General features: G+C 41.1%; 1 protein-coding gene across 1 annotated transcript in view; it reads left to right on the top strand.

The window, feature by feature from the left end:
• The window catches only part of LOC124711291 (squamous cell carcinoma antigen recognized by T-cells 3), a 92,175-nt gene that overhangs the window by 32,225 nt on the left and 38,517 nt on the right, over positions 1-21,433 (top strand). Inside the window, exons 8-10 of the mRNA XM_047241295.1 lie at positions 7,626-7,794; positions 11,122-11,280; positions 13,093-13,183. Coding sequence (XP_047097251.1) covers positions 7,626-7,794; positions 11,122-11,280; positions 13,093-13,183 — 419 coding nt within the window. The remainder of the gene's footprint in view (positions 1-7,625; positions 7,795-11,121; positions 11,281-13,092; positions 13,184-21,433) is intronic.

Here is a 21,433-nt window from a genome sequence, read left to right as displayed (position 1 = left end):
CTTAAGACTTTATTGGACACAGCAAGCTACGTCTACATGTGTATGGTGCAAGGCACTGTACAAAATTTCAGAATAATAATGCATGTAATCTGTGCATCTTCCTGTGAAAAAGTTCCAAGCAGGCCTCATCGAACCTCACTTTATGCAACAGGTGGTCTGGTTCTTGTTGAAGTACCCATGACATGCTGAATTTGTTACTGGATTGGGGGGGGGGGGGGTAAAATTATCTGAGAAGCAAATGGTGAAACGTGCACAGTTTCTTTAGGCCTGTTGTTTCCCAGTTTAAGTTTCTACATAACACATATGTAGAAAACAATTACAAGGATTGACACTGTACCTGTGAATGACGGCATTTGTAATCCTGTGTATAAGAGTGTGTGAACTTAACATTAGAAAAAGAGCATTCTATGAAGCCTACAGCTCCCATTGTCATACAAGGGCAAACATTCTGGGTAAGAACCTTAAAAAATTCAGGTCCTACATAAAATAGCTAAATAGGCCAGAGTCTTCTATTCAGTCACTCATTGACCAGTCTGGTGCGGCAACAGCAGACAGAAAAAGGAAAGCTGACATTTTGAAATTCCACATTTAAAGAAATATTGGTGATGGAGGAGGATCATGCAGATGTACCATAGTTCGACAGCCACACAAACTGCCATATGGTGGACATAGAAATTGATATCCTTGTTCTTGAGAATCGAAGAGTTGAAATCAAGTAAGTCACCAGGTCCACATGGAATCCCAATTCAGATTTACCGAGGGTACTCTTCGGTACTGGTCCCTTACTTAGCCTGTATTTATTGCAAATTTCTTACCCAGATTAGTGGAAAAAAGTGCAGATGACTGCTGCATGTAAGAAGGGAAAGAGAACAGGCCCACAAAATTATAGATAGATATTCATAACATTATTTTTTTGCAGAATTCGTGAGCATATTCTAAAGTTAGAATGTAAGGACTTTCCTTGAGACATAAAAGCTTGTGTCCACAAAGCAGCACAGATTTAGAAAGAAGTGCTTGTGTGAAACTCAGTTAACCCTTTTTTCACACAGTATCCTCCAAACCATGGATGAAGGGTAACAAGGAGATTTCATATTCGTAGATTTTTGAAAAGCATTTGATGTAGTGGCACTTGCAGGCTGTTAACGAGGATGTGAGCATACGGAATAGTTTCTCACATATGTCAGTGGCTCGAAGACTTTTTAAGTAACAGAACTCAGTGTGTTGTCTTGGACAGTGAGTGTCTGTCGGAGGCAAGGGTATCATTAGTTCAGGAAAGTGTAGCTCATCTATAAATAAGATTGTCTGTAGAACACGTGTGCGAGTGTTTGGGATCTCCATCAGGTCAGATTACCAATAGTCAATAGATTTGATCAACATGCAGTACTAAAATGCTCCATGAACTCCTTGGAGGGAATACGATGTTCTTTTCATGAAATGCTATTGAAAAAAGTATAGGGAAATGGCATTTGTGACTGCCAGCAGAATGATTCTATCCCCTCCCCCAACATACACAACATTGTATTAGGGCTACGAACTCAAAATGAGAGAAATTACGTCTTATGCAGAGATATATAGATAATCATTTTTCTGTTGGTCCATTTGCGAGTGAAAGAGGAAAAAGAATGGTTAGCAGTGGTACATTGTGCTGTCAAACCATGCACTGTATTGTGGCTTGCAGAATGAGCGTGTCTGTAGTTTGAAAATTAGTCAAGTCTTTGTGCTGTTGTATGAGTCTTTTATTGGCTCATCAATCAACTTTTCTTCATTTTTGCCCATTGCAAAGGATTGAAGTTCTTCATTTATACCCTTTCTGCAGTAACAAATTTGATTTGATTCTGTCTTGACTGCAAAGATTAGAAACTTTATCACCAGCATATCTGCTTATGAACATTTATGGAACATTCCAACAATAATTACATGAATTTGTTGTTGTTATTGTTGTTGTTGTGGTCTTCAGTCCTGAGACTGGTTTGATGCAGCTCTCCATGCTATTCTATCCTGTGCAAGCTTCTCCATCTCCCAGTACTTGCTGCAACCTACATCCTTCTGAATCTGCTTAGTGGATTCATCTCTTGGTCTCCCTCTAAGATTTTTACACTCCACGCTGCCCTCCAATGCCAAATTTGTGAACCCTTGATGCCTCAGAACATGTCCTACCAACCGGTCCCTTCCTCTTGTCAGGTTGTGCCACAAACTTCTCTTCGCCCCAATTCTATTCAGTACCTCCTCATTAGTTATGTGATCTACCCATCTAATCTTCAGCATTCTTCTGTAGTACCACATTTCGCAAGCTTCTATTCTCTTCTTGTCCAAACTATTTATCGTTCATGTTTCACTTCCATACATGGCTACACTCCATACAAATACTTTCAGAAATGACTTCCTGACACTTAAATCTATACTCGATGTTAACAAATTTCTCTTCTTCAGAAATACTTTCCTTGCCATTGCCAGTCTACATTTTATATCCTCTCTACTTCGACCATCATCAGTTATTTTGCTCCCCAAATAGCAAAACTCCTTTACTACTTTAAGCATCTCATTTCCTAATCTCAGCATCACCTGACTTAATTCGACTACATTCCATTATCCTCGTTTTGCTTTTGTTGATGTTCATCCTATATCCTCCTTTCAAGACACTGTCCATACTGTTCAACTGCTCTTCCAAGTTCTTTGCTGTCTCTGACAGAATTACAAAGTCATCGGCGAACCTCAAAGTTTTTATTTCTTCTCCGTGGATTTTAATACCTACTCCGAATTTTTCTTTTGTTTCCTTTATGGCTTGCTCAATACACAGATTGAATAACATCGGGGAGAGGCTACACCCCTGTCTCACTCCCTTCTCAACCACTGCTTCCCTTTCATGCGCCTCGACTCTTATAACTGCCATCTGGTTTCTGTACAAATTGTAAATAGCCTTTTGCTCCCAGTAATTTACCCTGCCACCTTCCTTAATCTTTCTTCTAAGATAAGTCGTAAGGTCAGTATTGCCTCACGTGTACCAGCATTTCTACAGAATCCAAACTGATCTTCCCCGTGGTCGGCTTCTACCAGTTTTTTGATTCGTCTGTAAACAATTTGCGGTAGTAATTTGCAGCTGTGACTTATTATACTGATAGTTCAGTAATTTTCACATCTGTCAACACCTGCTTTCTTTGGGATTGGAATTATTATATTCTTCTTGAAGTCTGAGGGTATTTCGCCTGTCTCGTACATCTTGCTCACCATATGGTAGAGTTTTGTCAGGCCTGCCTGTCCCAAGGCTGTCAGTAGTTCTAATGGAAAGTTGTCTACTCCCGGGGCCTTGTTTCAACTCAGGTCTTTCAGTGCTCTGTCAAACTCTTCACGCAGTATCACATCTCCCATTTCATCTTCATCTACATCCTCTTCCATTTTCATAATATTGTCCTCAAGTACATTGCCTTCGTATAGACACTCTATATACTCCTTCCACTTTTCTGCTTTCCCTTCTTTGCTTAGAACTGGGTTTCCATCTGAGCTCTTGATATTCATACAAGTGGCTCTCTTTTCTCCAAAGGTCTCTTTAATTTTCCTGTAGGCAGTATCTATCTTACCCCTAGTGAGATAAGCCTCTACATCCTTACATTTGTCCTCTAGCCATCCCTGCTTAGCCATTTTGCACTTCCTGTCGATCTCATTTTTGGGACGTTTGTATTTCTTTTTGCCTGCTTCATTTACTGCATTTTTATATTTTCTCCTTTCATCAATTAAATGCAATATTTCTTCTGTTACCCAAGGATTTATACTAGCCCGCGTCTTTTTACCTACTTGATCCTCTGCTGCCTTCACTACTTCATCCCTCAGAGCTACCCATCCTTCTTCTACTTTATTTCTTTCCCCCATTCCTGTCAGTTGTTCTCTTATGCTCTCCCTGAAACTCTGTACAACCTCTGGTTTAGTCAGTTTCTACAGGACCCATCTCCTTAAATTCTCACCTTTTTGCAGTTTCTTCAGTTTTAATCTACAGCTCATAACCAATAGATTGTGGTCAGAGTCCACATCTGCCCCTGGAAATGTCTCACAATTTAAAACCTGGTTCGTAAATCTCTGTCTTACCATTATATAATCTACCGATACCTCCTAGTATCTCCAGGATTATTCCATGTATACAACTTCTTTTATGATTCTTAAACCAAGTGTTAGCTATGATAAAGTTATGCTCTGTGCAAAATTCTACCAGACGGCTTCCTCTTTCATTTCTTGCCCCCAATCCATATTCACCTACTATGTTTCCTTCTCTCCCATTCCCTGCTCTCGAATTCCAATCACCCATGACTATTAAACTTTCGTCTCCCTTCACTACCTGAATAATTTCTTTTATCTCATCATACATTTCATCAATTTTCTCTTCATCTGCAGAGCTAGTTGGCATATAAACTTGTACTATGTAGTAGGCATGGGCTTTGTGTCTATCTTGGCCACAATAATGCGTTCACTATGCTGTTTGTAGTAGCTTACCCGCACTCCTATTTTTTTTATTCATTATTAAACCTACACCTGCATTACCCCTATTTGCTTTTGTATTTATAACCCTGTATTCACCTGACCAAAAGTCTTGTTCCTCCTGCCACCGAACTTCACCATTTCCCACTATATCTAACTTTAACCTATCCATTTCCCTTTTTAAATTTTCTAACCTACCTGCCCGATTTTGGTATCTGACATTCCACGCTCCGATCCGTAGAACGCCAGTTTTCTTTTTCCTGATAACGATGTCCTCTTGAATAGTCCCCGCTCAGCGATCTGAATTGGGGACTATTTTACCTCCGGAATATGTTACCCAAGAGGACGCCATAATCATTTAACCATACGGTACAGCTCCATGCCCTCGGGAAAAATTATGGCTGTAGTTTCCCCTTGCTTTCAGCCGTTCACAGTACCAGCACAGCAAGGCTGTTTTGGTTAGTGTTACAAGGCCAGATCAATCAATCATCCAGACTGTTGCCCCTGCGACTACAGAAAAGGCTGCTGCCCCTCTTCCGGAACCACACATTTGTCTGGCCTCTCAACAGATACCCCTCCGTTGTGGTTGCACCTACGGTACGGCCATCTGTATCGCTGAGGCACTAACGGCAAGGCCTATGGTTCATGGGGGGGGGGGGGGGGGGCATGAATTTAGACACGCTGAAAAATATTATCTATTTTGTCTCTACTGAGTGAAATGGTACTGTGGTCGGCATACTGAACTTGCATTCAGAGAAAGAGAAAGAGAGAGAGAGAGAGAGAGAGAGAGGGGGGGGGGGGGGGCAAATGTTCAAATTTCTTTACAGCCACCCAGAGTTAGGTGTTCCATGATTTCCCTAAATTGCTCCAGGCAAGTGGTAGGATGGTTGCGTTGAATGGGGCATGGCCAGTTTCCTTCCTTATCCTTTCATAATCTGAGCTTGGGCTCCATCTCTAATGATCCCACTGCTGAAAGGAAAAACAGGTCTCTTCTGAAAATTCAATATAATTGTATGATATATTGTCTGATTATAATTATTGTTCAATGTTTGTTCCATTTCCGAGTTTCACAAGTTATGTGTGGACCATATTACCTGAATTTTATTGTTTATGCACTTTTAAACAGCACTATGGGTGCATTGCTGTAGACAACACAGACACTAGGTCAAGACCCACCACAGTAGTAGAAGTGTACATACCTAGTAGCTCCACAGATGAATATATATATAAAAACAAAGATGATGTGACTTACCAAACGAAAGTGCTGGCATGTTGATAGACACACAAACAAACACAAACATACACACAAAATTCAAGCTTTCGCAACCGACGGTTGCTTCATCAGGAAAGAGGGAAGGAGAGGGAATGACGAAAGGATGTGGGTTTTAAGGGAGAGAGTAAGGAGTCATTCCAATCCCAGGAGCGGAAAGACTTACCTTAGGGGGAAAAAAGGACAGATGTCATCATTCCACGGGGGAAAATTATATCGAAAAACAAAGATGCTGTAACTTACCAAACGAAAGCATTGGTATGTTGATAGAGACAATAACGAACACAAACACACACACAAATTTCAAGCTTTTGCAACCCACGGTTGCTTCATCAGGAAAGGGGGAAGGATGACTCCTTACCCTCTCCCTTAAAACCCACATCCTTTCGTCTTTCCCTCTCCTTCCCTCTTTCCTGATGAAGCAACCGTGGGTTGCGAAAGCTTGAATTTTGTGTGTGTGTTTGTGTTTGTTAGTGCCGCTATCAACATACCAACGCTTTCGTTTGGTAAGTTACATCACAACCGTGGGTTGCAAAAGCTCTTGTGCGTGTGTATATATGGGTTATAAGAAATTATTCATCTCTTTACTGAAGATGAGAATTTAATTATGCTGGGAGATTGGAATTTAAATATAAGAAAGAAAAGGAAAAAGTGCAGTAGAAAATGGACTGGGGAATGAATGAAAGGGGAAGCTATCTGGTAAATTTTTCACAGAGCACAATTTAATTATTGCTAACCCTTAGTTTAGAAAGAAAATTGTATATGTGGGGGAGGCCTGAAGACACCGTAAGGTCTCAGATGGATTATGTAATAATAAGAGAGACATGTAGAAATAAGATTTTAAAGTGAAGACGTTGCAGAAAGATAGAAAATTAAGGAGAGTGGATTAGGGTAATTTGAACAAATCAGATGTTCTTAAGAGTTTCAGAGGGAGCCGTAGGCAACTTTTGACTAAGCCATGGGAAAGAAAGACAATGCGGTGATGGTGGCAGAGGATCAAATAAGCAGAAAGACAACCCCTAGTAGAAATACTTAGATAACACATGAAATATTGAAATTAAATGATGAGAGGATAAAATATAAAAATGCACGAAATGAAGCAGACAAAAGGGAATATAAGTGTCCTAGAAATAAAGCTGACGAGAAGTGCGAAATAGGAAAGCAGAGATGGCTGGAGGAAAAATTCAAAGCTGTAAAAGCATACATGATTATGGATAATAAACATGATACTCCACTTTACCAATGAACTGTGTCATCTTGTTTTGTCCCCTGTACCAGCATAGTATGGTACTGTGGCATGAAGATTTCAATGTGTGCAAGAACTACAGACATGTACCCACAAAGAAATAAAAAATAACTATGTAACTTTATTTTTTTGAGCTATCAATTAAAATTATGTGACTACCCTGCACAATGTCTTTTGGCCCCTTAGTGTTGAGGGAACTTAAGCATATGGTGCTCTGCACTGAAATGTGATTAATTGTAACTCGTGTATTAATTTTGAAGAAATACATAAAGAGAGGTAGGCACACCCATTCTGCACAGTAGTGTCCTAAAAAACTATAACATTAATTTTCTCAGTGTCTTTTTCAGAAGTTATGGTAATAATTTTGCTGTCCCACAGACGAAATACAAATAATATGTAAATTTTATTGTGGGGGAAATACGGTGTATTGTTTACAGACAAAACGACAAGTTTTGTACATCCATCTTCAGATATATAATAGGACAGAATATAATATATTTTCTTTGTTACTGTCTAGTACATTCTCAGTTGTGCAGGATTATGACCGGCCAGTTTGTTAGAAATTGTGTTACCTCAGTTATAAGCTACTAAATATTCCTGACACAGGTTGTAATAATTCAAGTTTCTTCTAAAACACTTTTCCAGGTTTTGGGTTACAGGGTGATCCTGCCTGTGAGATATTGCAGTACTGGGCACGTGTGGAAGGTGGACGTGTGGGTGACATGGCACGAGCTCGACAGCTGTGGAATGACATACTCAGTCAGGGCCACAGCTCCAGTGCAGCCATGTGGCTTGAGTACATCAATTTGGAAAGGTGAGTAACTTATATGGTCTATTTCATTCTTTATACATTATACAAAAAAGAAAAAGTTGGGTTGGGTTGTTTGAGGGAGGAGGCCAGACAGCGAGGTCATCGGTCTCATCGGATTAGGGAAGGACTGGGAAGGAAGTCGGCCATGCCCTTTCAAAGGAACCATCCCGGCATTTGCCTGGAGCAATTTAGGAAAATCATGGAAAACCTAAATCAGGATGGCTGGATTTGGGATTGAACTGTCATCGTCCTGAATGTGAGTCCAGAGTGCTAGCCTCTGCGCCACCTCGCTCGGTAAAGAAAAAGTGTGTTTCCTCAAAGAATAATATCATAATAGAATTGTAACTTTAACATTTATAGCAATAATGTGACCTCCTTTATACAGTTAAAAATTATGTAGCAACAATTTAACATATATTCATGGGAGTGAGAAATTTGTTTTCAGGAAGATCTGCTGTCAGTGCTTTTGTTTTCATTCACTGTGTATGAGATGTGCACGATGAATTTTCAGGCTAGTCAGTGCACCTCACATCTCTTTCAGCATCTGTTTTTTCAACTGAATAGATTGATAATTTGATGTTCCACATTGGGAGTAATCAGTGAAAATACAAAGTTTCAGCATTTGTGGGAATATTTGGGAAACTCTGTTGTCATTAAGAATATTAGAGACAAAAAACTAGTAGGTCTATATGGAAGTAACAATGGAATCGTCTGTTCAAACTGAAAAGTTCATAGAACAGATCAGATACAAAAAGGGAGTGTGTGGCCATGTTTATCTGTCAGAAATACAGTGTAATGAGGTCAGTACAGATTAATAAGATAAAATGTTAATAATAATAAAAAAATAGACTAAATTGTGAATAGTCACTTTTATTAGTTTCAAACTTGATTAGAGTGGTGCTTGCAGTTGTTACTTTTGACAGCTTGGTACAGAGTGAGTGCATTGAACCGTAGTTGCCAGCAAGTGCCGAGTGCCGGCATTTGACGATAACATCACACCTACCTCAGGTTGTGGCCATTAGCCAGCCACCAGGCCTTTGGTGGTAAGGAAATGACAATACTGAACGAAACAGTCATGTCACTGAATCTCACAGTTACAGTGTAAGTAGAGCGACCCCAAGAGAAGAATAGTCACTATCCTCGTTCTCAGCTCTAGAACTGTTACAGGAGCTGCTGAAATTACCATTTGTTCTTTCAGCAGTCCTCCATGAATCCATGTCTCCTCTACTACCTTCTTCATATGGTTGACAATTCAAGACAGGTCCTGTGGGTAACATTTGCAGTGGCCTGTTTTGTCCGCATTTCAATCTTTGATCATAAAATTCTTGTTGTTTCTTGCCACATATATACTCAGTCAGATTCAAATTAGCATAATACAGAAGAAGCATTACTACACTAAGCCCTTTAGCTTCAGTCAGTTCATCGACCTGATAGTGTGGAGCTTTGGCTTGTATAGTGTTACAAGTTCCATTATCTCCACGTTATTCATGCCAGGCTTGACTTCATCTGATGGAACATTTGTTTGCACCCAGAGCAAAATATTTGCTTTTCTCCACTGCTTTGTTGGGACAACAGAGTGGTAGAGCCCATTTTCCATTACTACTGTCTCATTTGAAGAATATTTTGCAGCAGAACATTAGAAAACCACTACACGAAAACTGTGGCATTCATATGTTCGTGACAGTCACCTCGCTTCCTGGAATGAAACAGCAATGAACAGTTCGGAATGAAACCGCGAGCAGGAAGACATCGAAGCAATTCAGAAGCAGTCTGCTAGATTTGTTACTGGTAGTTTCAAACTGAATTAGGGCTCATATGGAGGTCTATAGAGAGTCATTTTTCCCTCACTCTATTTGTGAGTCAAACATGAAAGGAAATGACAAGTAGTGGTACAGAGTACCCTCTGCCACGCACTGTATGGTGTCTTGCGGGTATCTATGTAGATGTAGAGCCAGTATGAAGGGTGATTATTCTGCTACCCTTGCCTACTGGTGCTTTCATTGTTCTTTTTCCTGTGGAGTCCATCCACCCTTTTGTCAACATGTAATGCACAGTAATTGACGTCTCATCCACCTAAACAGTGTCTCATGAAAACAATTTTGAAGTGACTATCTGCTTCCAATGAACTCTCCACTTCTTTGAGACTGAAAAGAAGTAAAGTACAGTACAGTATTGCTATTGTTGATAACAAGCATACATGCCTGCGCATTGCATCCTGCTGGAATACATTCACCTTGGTAACCTGTCTATTGTAGATTCTTTTCTTGGGTGGGCTGTCTAATAAAGAACGACTTCATGTTGCTGCATCATTGGTATCTTCCATTCTTTCCTTCTCCTTCCCATTTTTCAGTGCCATATATATCAATGTATGTTAAGTGCAGCAGCTGTTCTGCTTACCACTCATTTAACATTTAAAATTGGACTGTCACTAATGCAAGGTTCAGCACCACCGTGTACAGAGTACACAAATTTGTGCCCTTGTCTACGGATCATAATTTCCCTTCCGGTGCTCGATATTGTCATAGCTGATGAACATGTTCTTGAGTGACCTTGTTTATTCTATATCTTCTGTTCAGATATCCTGCTCTGTTATTGTTGATGCAACATAAACACAAAATACTCATTTGTAACACCTGACGATTGCAGAATGCTTCAGTGCAAAAAAATACCATTTCACAATGAGATCTAACGAACATAGGTGCATCTAATTTGTGACACCACGTGGCACTGTTTATTCATGGTGTTGCAACAGAGGTACTGTATCAACTGAGTTGTTAGCAGTGTGGTTGGGAAAGCCTGCTCACTACTGGTGTTACCCGGGTAATGGTGTCGTGTCCCCTGTAGTGAGCCAAATGTCAAAAGTCGCAACTTATTTTAAATGTGCTATATGTAATGTTAAGTAGAGTGCTTCCTGAACAGGGGAACGTTTCTATTACAAAATATATTTTTACATCTAGTATGTGTAATTGTAATAAATAAACAACTGTAAAAGGTCTTAGAAGCTTGTAATTTTGGTCTCATGTAATTTACTGTTGGCCACTCAGCAGCAGAATGTGAGCCTCCCTCATTACAATTTTAAAGAGTCCATTAGTGTTTCACTTATTCATCAAGAACCTTATGCATTTGAAATCTATTATTCTCAGTATTCAGAACTTCTAACAACAAATTAACGTTTCTGTATTTTCTGTTGTCATATCATTTATATTTTGCATGATGAAACTGCCACATATAAATTGTGCTTGAAGTGTTAAATTTAGTTAGTTGGGTTTCATTGGTTGTGATTGGCCTGTTTTATTTCGTTTCTTTTGAGTTAACTTCATCTTAATGCAGGTTACACGGTGAACGCAAGAGGCTGCGCTCAATGTTTGCACGAGCTTTGTCTTCTGTTCAGGATTGGCCGGAAAGCATCTACCAAGCATGGATAAACTATGAACGTGATGAGGGTACGCTCGATACATTGGAAGACTGTGACGCAAAATACAAGAAGTGGTTAGTTGAAACATTATCTTGATTTAAAATATTCCACATCAATAATATTCACATTATCTTGTAAAGTTCATGAAACTACACTCTCATCCCAAAATTTACAGTCTGAGAAACACCGAAAACTCAATCGAGGTTCCGTAAATACGTGGTTTGTGTTTAGTGATTACTTTTTAAATGTCAACTCAGTATATTTACAGTAACATGAGAACTGTTTCCCAGTGCTGGGTAACTCACATAGCTGATTTTTAGCGTATTAATTACTTCACTCAAATGATTTGTACTTAAATTTTACTTTTTATTTAGGCACACAAAACATACAAAGCTTTACAAGGCTATAGGGTTCTCCATACGGCAGTTTGGGAACCACAGCAATATTTTAAATGAATTGATATTCGTATTTCTGGTATTGTGTCCTTTCATCCGACTGAAACACATTGTGCTGCAACAAGAGAGATAATGGAATTTCAAATTGTGAGAATTTTTCAGTAAATGTTATTAGTTAATAATATTGTACTGTACAAAATACAAACCTATGCCCCGTATGCCACACACAGTGATACTGTTTCTCCTAGATTTAATGCTAATAGCAATGGAAGTGCTCACTCTATAGAACAATAGCTACGACTTTTGCCCTTTGGGTTCTCATGAGGAAAGGCTGTGACTGTTTTACTACCTTGAAAACACATACTACCAAATTATCCATATAGAGGACTGTGTCAGAATCAGTCAAATACCACTTAAATTGCTGAGTAATGAGTGCATTATACAAGTAATTTGCAATTTACCTTTTTTATGGTAGCAATGACTGAACATTAGCACTTAGAGGGGGTGTTCCGAAAAATCATCTTGAAGAAACAGTATGTAGTTCCGTATCACAACTGAGTCATTTAGTCAAAGGCACTGGGAAATAATAAGATTGTTCGCATGTGCAACATGCTGCTCAGCAGTGATAAGTTACCAGATCTGTTGCGAACAGGTTGGCATTTAAGGTGACATTTAGTGAGATGGCGAGATGCATTGAAAATGGCCCTTCATTAAAATAAAAGGCATCCTGTTTTGGTTCACCTATAAACTGTATGACAAAATTATGGGGGAAGGATCAGCACTAAGCCCACTTGTGGTTAAAGCAAGTACTTCCTACATACATATAAATACCAGATATAATTTCAGTTTATTGTGACCTGCTGTTGTAGACTCATTGTAAATTCTTTCAAAGTTCAGAAGTTAACTATTGTTATCTTTACTCATTCCATTATTTGTATTCCACCAAGTGCTTTCCGTTGCCACAATGATTGTTTTTAACTGTCTGTGTCACTCTTTGAAATACAGATCTTTTACTTTATACACAACACACCATTTTCTGATATCACATCCCAGCCAGCAAAAGTTTTGAGATGTAGAAGTTGAATAGGAACTGATAATTTTAGATTCTAACAAGTATGCAGCCATTATGAGCCACTGAAAGGTGCTTCATGCTTGGCAGGCATTCAGGGAACATCATTGCTAGTTTCAAGATTCTGTTTAATACTGCTACAGTCATCATCAAAAACCATATTTTAACAAAACATAAGCAATGCATTTGCTTGTACTACTACATGCCATTAGAGGGAAACATTTCGGAGAAATAAAAGCTATTTATATTTCAGTGTGGCAGGACTTTTTTTTACTGTAATTTTAGTATTTTCATTTAATACTGTAAAATTGCTATATAATTGTAATACCAATTTTGCATATAATGGAGTGTTTATTAGGAGCATTACTTTTTTTTCCCTTCTGCCTCCTACTAAATATTGTGTGTGTGTATCATTTTAACAGTATGGAAGAGGTCCGGAAGCAGAGAGAGAAAGAATCATTCAAACAGGAGAAGAAACGTACGCCTGATGCAAAACTGAAAGGAAAGAGAAAGGTAAAACAAATCACAAACATGTACATTAAGTATACAGATTTTTGACAAGTGATGTTATTTTCTATTCATAATCTTTACAAATAATTACAATATTGTGAAAAGGATAGTTGCTACTCATTACATAGTGGTGATGCTGAGTCGCAGATAGATACAACAAAAAGACTGTCAGAGGACAAGACCTTCATTGGAAGCAGACAAGAAGAGAAAGAGAGAAAATATGTAGTGTTTTTTGTATTTTTTGTTGGTTTGGGGACTACTCTGGAGAGCTCACACAATTTTGTTATCTTTCAGGTGTACCTATATGGTACCCTTTATTCATTTGCAGAAGAAGAGTAATGTGTCATGCTACATTTTTTGTGTGTTCACTCCTTGTGTTCATATTTGCCTTTTGATCCTTCCAGTGAAGAAAACACCTTTGTTCTATTTCTTTGAAAGGAGTAATGTAACCTATGTGGCCTTCTGAAAAAAATACTCAACTTCTTTAACAAGGCTACAGGGAAGTTAAAATGAAATAATTTTTTAAAATATATGCAGTTCTATGGGCACAGAGAATAACCTGCTCCAGTAAAAAAAAAGGGGGGGGGGCAGGAGAAGGAGGAGGAGGAAGAGCTCTGGCACAGTGGGGAAAAGAGAAGTTGTCTGCAATTTTCTTTTACTGCAAAACTACGTCAAGCAAAATAGAGCCCTAAAATTGACAAAAGTTATATAAGAAATTCAGATGGTAGTGCTTGTCAATATGACCAATGATAAGCTTACCATTTAATAGTGTGTGAAGTTCCATGACTAATAATCAGAGATATAACAACGATACGCCAAATACGATTATGTAAAATTATTGCAAACGGTTGGGCAGCAATCTATAGCAACAGATTCACACTGTAGTGTACAACTGGACACATAGTAATGAAATGAGTGGCACTGCCATGTATTAGTCAGTGGGAAAATAATATGTGAGTGTCCCATAGTGACTGTAACCACAATAGGTAACATCAGAGTGGCAAAGATATAAAGACAAATATTAGTGTACAGAATGAATTTTTCACTCTGCAGCAGAGTGTTCACTGAATGAAAGTTCCTTACAGATTAAAACTCTATGCCGGATCGGGTCTCAAACCAGGAACCTTTTCCTTTTGTGAGCAAGTGCTCCACTGACTGAGGTACCAAGCTGAACTCCAGACCCATCCTTTCAGCTTTACTTCCACCAGTACCTCATCTCCTACCTTCCAAACTTTACAGAATTTGTGCTGCGAAACTTGCAGGACTAGCTCTTCTGGGAGAAAGGATATTGCGGAGACATGGCTTAGCCACAGTCTTTGGAAGGACTTTGGCAGAAATTAAGCAGCGAGGACAGGTTGTGTATTGCACTTGGGTAGCTCAGTCAGTGGAGCACTTGCCTGTGAAATGTAAAGGTCCTGGGTTTGTGTCCTGGTCCAGCACACAGTTTTAATATGGCAAGAAGTTACAATATTAGTCAAGTCTGTGCTTTTTCTCACTTTTGATTATATTTCATACACCTGTTTCCAGATCATTCCAGCTGTGCTATTTATGGTCCCCATTTGGGATAAAGTTGTTTGTTTCTTTAATGGATAACACAATTCCTTCTCATTTTCTGTCTAGTATACTACGTTCATGATATTAAACATATAGTAGGGGCAGACAGTTTTTTTTAACCCTTTAGATTATTTAATTATTTATTTATTTCAGCTTTACCCTCCAAGAGCAGCAAGATTGTAATCACTTTGTGTGGGCTAGCACCAAAACAGGTCAGATGTTTTGCTGGGTATTGTAAGACTTTTACTTTAAATTTTAATCACGTTTATTGTTCTTCACTGACCCTCTCTTCTTTTCTACCCTGTCCAATTCACCGTTCTGGCAATGTTTACTCTACACACTCAGAAAACATTGTTTTTACTGATCTACATCTACATGCACAGCTACACTCCGCAAACCACCATGAGGTGCACAGCAGGGCATATCCCACTGTACTAGTTATTAGGGTTTCTTCCTGTTCCATTCATGTGTGGATTGCAGAAAGAATGATTGATTGAGTGCCTCTGTGTGTGTGCAGTAATTATTGTAATTGTATCCTTATGATCCCTGTGTGATCGATGTGTAGGAAACTGTAGTGTATTTTTTTTAACCAAGAGTCTTCCATTTCAGTTCTTTCAGTATTTCTGTGGCACTCTCCTATGGACCAATAAATCTGTGACCATCCGTGCTGCCCTTCTCTGTATGCGTTCAGTATCCCCTATTAGTCTTGTTTGGTACAGGTTCCACTTACTTGAGCAATATTCTACAACCGGTCACATGTGATTTGTAGGTTGACTGCTCTTCTCCAGTGTTCTCCAATTAACCAAAGTCTACCAACTCCTTTACCCATGACTGAGCCTATGTGATCATTCCATTTCATATCCCTACAAAGTGTTACACCCTGGTATTTTTATGCATTGGCCAATTGCATCAGTGACTCATTGACATTATAGCCATAGGATACTAAGTTTTATCATTTTGTGAAGTGCACAATTTTACTCTTCTGAATATTTGAAGCAAGTTGCATCAGAGATAACTGCATCATCTGCAAAAAGCCTAATTTTACAGTTAATATTGTCTGCAAGGTCATTAATATACAACATGGACATCAAGGGACCCTACACACCTCCCTGGGTCACACCTGAAGCTACTTCTACATCTCATGATGACTCTTCATCCAAGACAACATACCGCATCCTCCCTACCAAAATGTCCTCAGTTCAGTCACAAATTTCACTTGATACCCTGTATGATCATACTTTTAGCAATAAGCGTAGGTGTGGTACTAAGTCAAATGCTTTTCGGAACTCAAGGATTACTGCATCTACCTGACAGTCTTGATGCAAAGTTTTCAGTATGTCATGTGAGAAAAGTGCTAGTTGGGTTTCACATGATTGACGTTTTCAAAACGCATGCTGGATGGCCTTGAGGCGGTCAGCCTGTTCAGGATAGCTCATTATCTTTGAGCTCAGAATATGTTGTAAGATCCTACAAAAAATCAATGTCAAGGCCATTGGGTGGTAGCTTTGTGGATTACTTCGATTACCCATCTCGTAGATGGGTGTGACCTTGCATTTTTCCAGGAACTTGGCACATTTTTTTGTTCAAGGGATCTACAATAGATTACAGTCAGAAGAGGGGCTAACTCAGCTATAAATTCAGTATAGAATCTGATAGGGATTCCATCAGGCCGTGTAGCTTTGTTCAATTTTAATGATTTCAGCTGTTTCGGAACAGCACTGACACTAATACTTAATTCATTCATCTTATCAGTGGTACGAGGATTAAATTGGAACATTTGGAAATGGTGTTAAACATTTCAGCTTTTGCTTTGCTACCATCAATGTCACTTCCTGCCTCATTCACTAGGGACTGGGACTAACTTCAGTGCCTTACAGGCTTTACATAGGACCAGAATTTCTTTGGGTTTTGTGAAAGATCGTTTGACAATATTCTGATGCGGTAGTCATTGAAGGCATCACACATTGCTCGCTTGGCAGCCAAATCTGTTTCATTCAGCATCTCTCTATTTATAGTCCTATGCTTTGTTCTACACCTATTATGCAGTAATCTCTGTTTCTTTATAAGTTTCTTTACAGTGACTGTATAGTATGGAGATTCCCTCCCATTATGAACTGTTCTACTGGTTACATCTCTCTCCAATGCATGATTAGTCAACTATTCTTTTAAACTTGAGCCGTAGTTCCTTTACATGCCCCTGCCCTGTGCTGAAAGTTTCAAGTTCCTTGTTGAGATACCACACTACTGATTTTTTATCTAGTTTACTGAACACACATATTTTTATACTTGTGTTTTAGCTGTCCTTTGTACTGTGGTAATTATTGTTACCACCACCATGTCATGGTCACTGATAACAGTTTCGATGTGAACATCCTCAAGGAGGCAGGTCTGTTTATTGCTATTAGATCCAGTATATTCCCATAATGAGTGGGGTTCCTAACTACACAGGGTATCTTATCACACCCACCACTAACAAAACTGTAATTTTCCCAATTAATTGTTGGACAATTAAAAGTGTCCACCAATGATTACACTGTGATTGGGGAACTTATACACAGTTGAACAGAGGTTTCTCTAAAGTTTTTGTTTACATCAGGAGAGGAGTCTGGTGGATGACAGAAAGCTCCAATTATCATCTAATGCCCACCCCTGATATAGGGTCTTGCTCAAACAATCTCACATGCAGCTTCAATTTCTGTCTCGGTGGATTTGAGTTTCTTGTATACTGGGACAAATACAAAACTTCAATTTCCCATTATCCTATTATTTCGGTATACACTTAAATTTTCCCCATGCACATTTATTCACATTGATATACAATGAAATACAGAGGTTATGTATTCTTTGGCAGAACTGTTAACCACGAATACTGATTTGCTATGAAATAAGTTATGTATTCAAAACACTTGCACTGGTAACTTACGAAAATATAATTTTTTAAGTGTTCAAATATTCTCAAAAATAATCTGTTTCTCACATAATTATACAATGAAATTAAAGGATGATTATATTGAACGAGGATAGACCTACTGTTCTCAAAAATTGTAGAAGAGCACAAAGAAGTTTAAGCCTATAATTGAAGATAACAATAAGAGTTTATCGCGGCACACATGAATGTTCGAAGCTTCACAATTTATCACAATACAAACTGGCATTGATACGATCAATGAAAGATTATACAGATGTGACATGAACAGGGAAATATGTGAATCTATAATTTCAAGTTTGTAGTGACTCGCCGATCATTCAAAGCGCCGCCGCGCAATTACACGCGTCCTCTATGTGTGGCACTGTCTGCCAGCCATGCAGCAGCTGCGCCACCTAAGCGGCCAGCCGAGCAGCGGCCGCTAGACTGGGACTCAGTGCTCATTCGAATGCTAACGTGTACACATGTCTTGCTTGTCAACTTACTCTGTGACTTATATGTGTTGTTTCGTTCAGAAATATATGTTTTAAACTTGACGTTACAACAATTGGTGACGAGGTAGTGGATTTTTTCTTTTCACCATTGACCCACAGGGTTCCATGGCTACTGTCGAGCAACTATTGCAAAATCTCCTTAAACAGCAAATGCTTCTAACAGCGGCGATTCGCGATTTTGTTGCGGCACCCCCCTGCGGGTCCGAGGATTAGAATAGGCCCGAGGTATTCTTGCCTGTCGTAAGAGGCGACTAAAAGGAGTCCCTCCTCCTCGAGGGGGTAGTTAGCGCCTGCGTCCGGAGACGGACGGTTCCACGACCTATATTTGCGGTCATTTTGGTTTTTCAGTTCTTCTCGTTTCTTCCTTCCTTTGGTTGGTTCCTTACTTTGTTCTTCTCCATCTCACTGTCTTCCTTACTCTTTCCCTTGCCTTCTTCTCCTTGCCTTCTTCTCCTTGCTCTTCTTTTTCCTCTTCTTCCTTCCTCCCTGTGCGCGCCTGAAGGTAGACCCACGCGTTCGCACGTGTAGCCGGTGGCAGGGTAACGCGTAATTCCCCGCCCTGGGTAGACAAGTAAGGCACACACGTACCCCCTGGTAAAGGCCAGGCCCAGGGAGGGGTGATTGCGTGAGCTGATACCTTCTGACCATGCCGATTGGTCCCTCCGTCTGTTTCTCGGGAGGTGTGACCTGAGGTGTAAACATTCACCTAAGGCAGGAGTGCCCTCTGAGAGGGTCCCCACAAGGGAGGAGCGCGCCATCGGAGACGCTGGCAATCATGGGAGGGTTCCTCCGCAATGGATTTCTCTTCTTCTTCTCTCTCGACTTCTGCCCATAAACGGAAACTTGACCAGCCACCAGTGCCAAAAGTACTGCCGCCTGTCCCACAGTTCCTCATAGTTTCTCGATCTGAGGACGGCAAGGATTTTTCCTTTGTCAACCCTTTCGTTATCCAGAAGGGCGTAGATGCCATAGCCGGATCTGTCAAGTCGTGTACCAGGTTGCATAATGGTACCTTGTTACTAGAAACTGAGAGCGCCTTTCAGGCACAAAAACTGCTTCGGGCCTCACTCCTGTACACGTTCCCTGTCCGGGAACTTTGAATTCATCTTGTGGTGTGGTATATACTCGATCACTCGACGGATTGACTGACGAGGAGATTCAGTCTTTCCTCGCTGAGCAGGGCGTGACGGCTGTCCATAGGGTCATGAAAAAGGTCAACAATGACCTTGTACTGACCCGGACACTTTTCTTGACCTTTGATAGTGTTCAGCTGCCGTCGCGTATCAAAGCGGGCTACGAGGTTATTTCTGTTCGCCCCTATGTCCCGACAGCTACGCGCTGCTACCAGTGTCAGCGTTTTAATCACACTTGCCAGTCTTGTGGCAGGGATGCCCTTGAGGGTGACTGTCCACCTCCGTCTCCTCGTTGTGTGAACTGTCAGGGTGACCATGCAGCGTCCTCCCGCGACTGTCCCATCTACAAGGAAGAACGCTGTATCCAAGAAATTCGGGTCAAAGAGAAAGTGTCCACCTCGGCTGCTCGCAAGCTAGTAGGAAGCCCACGCTGCTCCCAGCGGGAAAATACGGCACTGTCCTCGCCTCTCCTTGGACTACCAGGGAGGTGGCGACGCAGACATGCGATCTGACCTTCAGCACCACGGTCGTCCGTTCGGCCAGTGCTATGATCGCGCGGTCGACGTCTCCTCTTCCTCCCGTCACCCCTCAGACACAAGCACCTTCATCAGCTTCTGCCAAGACGAAGACCCAGAAGTCAGATGCACAGGCCTTCAAGAAGTAACCGTCCCGTGCAGACATCCTACGTGCCTCGAACTCCCAGCCGTTGACCACTACTTCCACTAAACGACCTTCCAAGAAGGCTCATAGGAAGCACAGTTCTCCTTCTCCGCCACGGCGCATTTCTTCTCCTGCGCCACCCAGTGGTTGCCGCCCCAGGCCGTCATCCGTTTCGCCTGGCCGCACCGCTGGTAGCCGAACATCTGGCCGTCCACCAGCGGAGGAAGCTCCTCCTCCTGGCCATCTTAACGAGATGGTCGATGAACCTATAGAACCAATGGACGATGACTGTCCGCCTACTGATAGCGGCGGCAGTGCTCGCTCGGAGCCAGGCCCTCAGTGGCCTTCGAGGTGACCCCTTCTTTCATCTTCCTTTTCTTCTCACGATGGCACTTATTCACTGGAATAATCGCAGCATTCGCTCCAACCGAGAGGACTTGAAGTTGCTGCTCCGCTTGCACCGTCCGCTCGTCGTAGCCCTCCAGGAAACGAAGCTACGCCCATGCGATCACATTGCCTTGGCACACTACACCTCTGTGCGTTTTGACCTACCCCCTGTGGTAGGTATTCCGGCTCATGGAGGGGTTCTGTTGCTGGTCCGGGATGATATTTACTACGATCTCATCACATTACACACCGGCCCGCAGGCAGTTGCCATCCGAATTACTCTCCCCACTTTTACATTTTCCATTTGTACCGTTTACACTCCATCGTCGTCTGCCGTTACCAGGGCAGACATGATGCAAATTATTGCTCAGCTACCTGCACCATTTTTGTTAACTGGAGACTTCAATGCCCATCATCTCCTTTGGGGCTCTCCAGCATCCTGCCCGAGGGTCTCCCTGTTAGCAGACCTTTTCAACCAGCTCAATCTTGTCTCCCTCAATACTGGCACCCCTACTTTTCTTTCGGACACATCTCACACCTATTCCCATTTAGACCTCTCTATATGTACTACCCAACTTGCACACCGGTTTGAGTGGTATGCTCTTTCTGACACATATTCGAGCGACCACTTCCCGTGCGTCATCCATCTCCTGCATCATACCCCCTCTCCGTGCTCAACTAGTTGGAACATCTCCAAAGCAGACTGAGGGCTCTTCTCTTCCAGGGTGACCTTTCAGGATCAAATCTTCACAAGCTGCGATAGTCAGGTCGCACACCTCACGGAAGTCATTCTCACTGCTGCTGAATATTCCATCCCTCACACTACTTCTTCTCCACGTCGCGTACCAGTCCCCTGGTGGACCGCAGCATGTAGAGACGCTTTATGTGCTCGTCGACGTGCTTTACGCACCTTTAAACGCCACCCTACAGTGGCGAATTGTATCACTTATAAACGATTACGTGCGCAGTGCCATTGTATTATTAAAGAAAGCAAGAAAGCCAGCTGGGCTGCTTTCACAAGCATCTTCAACAGTTTTACTCCTTCTTCTGTTGTCTGGGGTAGCCTGCGCCGGCTATCTGGCACTAAGGTCCACTCACC

This window comes from Schistocerca piceifrons, chromosome 8, assembly GCF_021461385.2.
Source record: "Schistocerca piceifrons isolate TAMUIC-IGC-003096 chromosome 8, iqSchPice1.1, whole genome shotgun sequence".
NCBI classification, from domain to species: domain Eukaryota; kingdom Metazoa; phylum Arthropoda; class Insecta; order Orthoptera; family Acrididae; genus Schistocerca; species Schistocerca piceifrons.
This window is presented reverse-complemented; position numbering and strand designations above follow the sequence as displayed.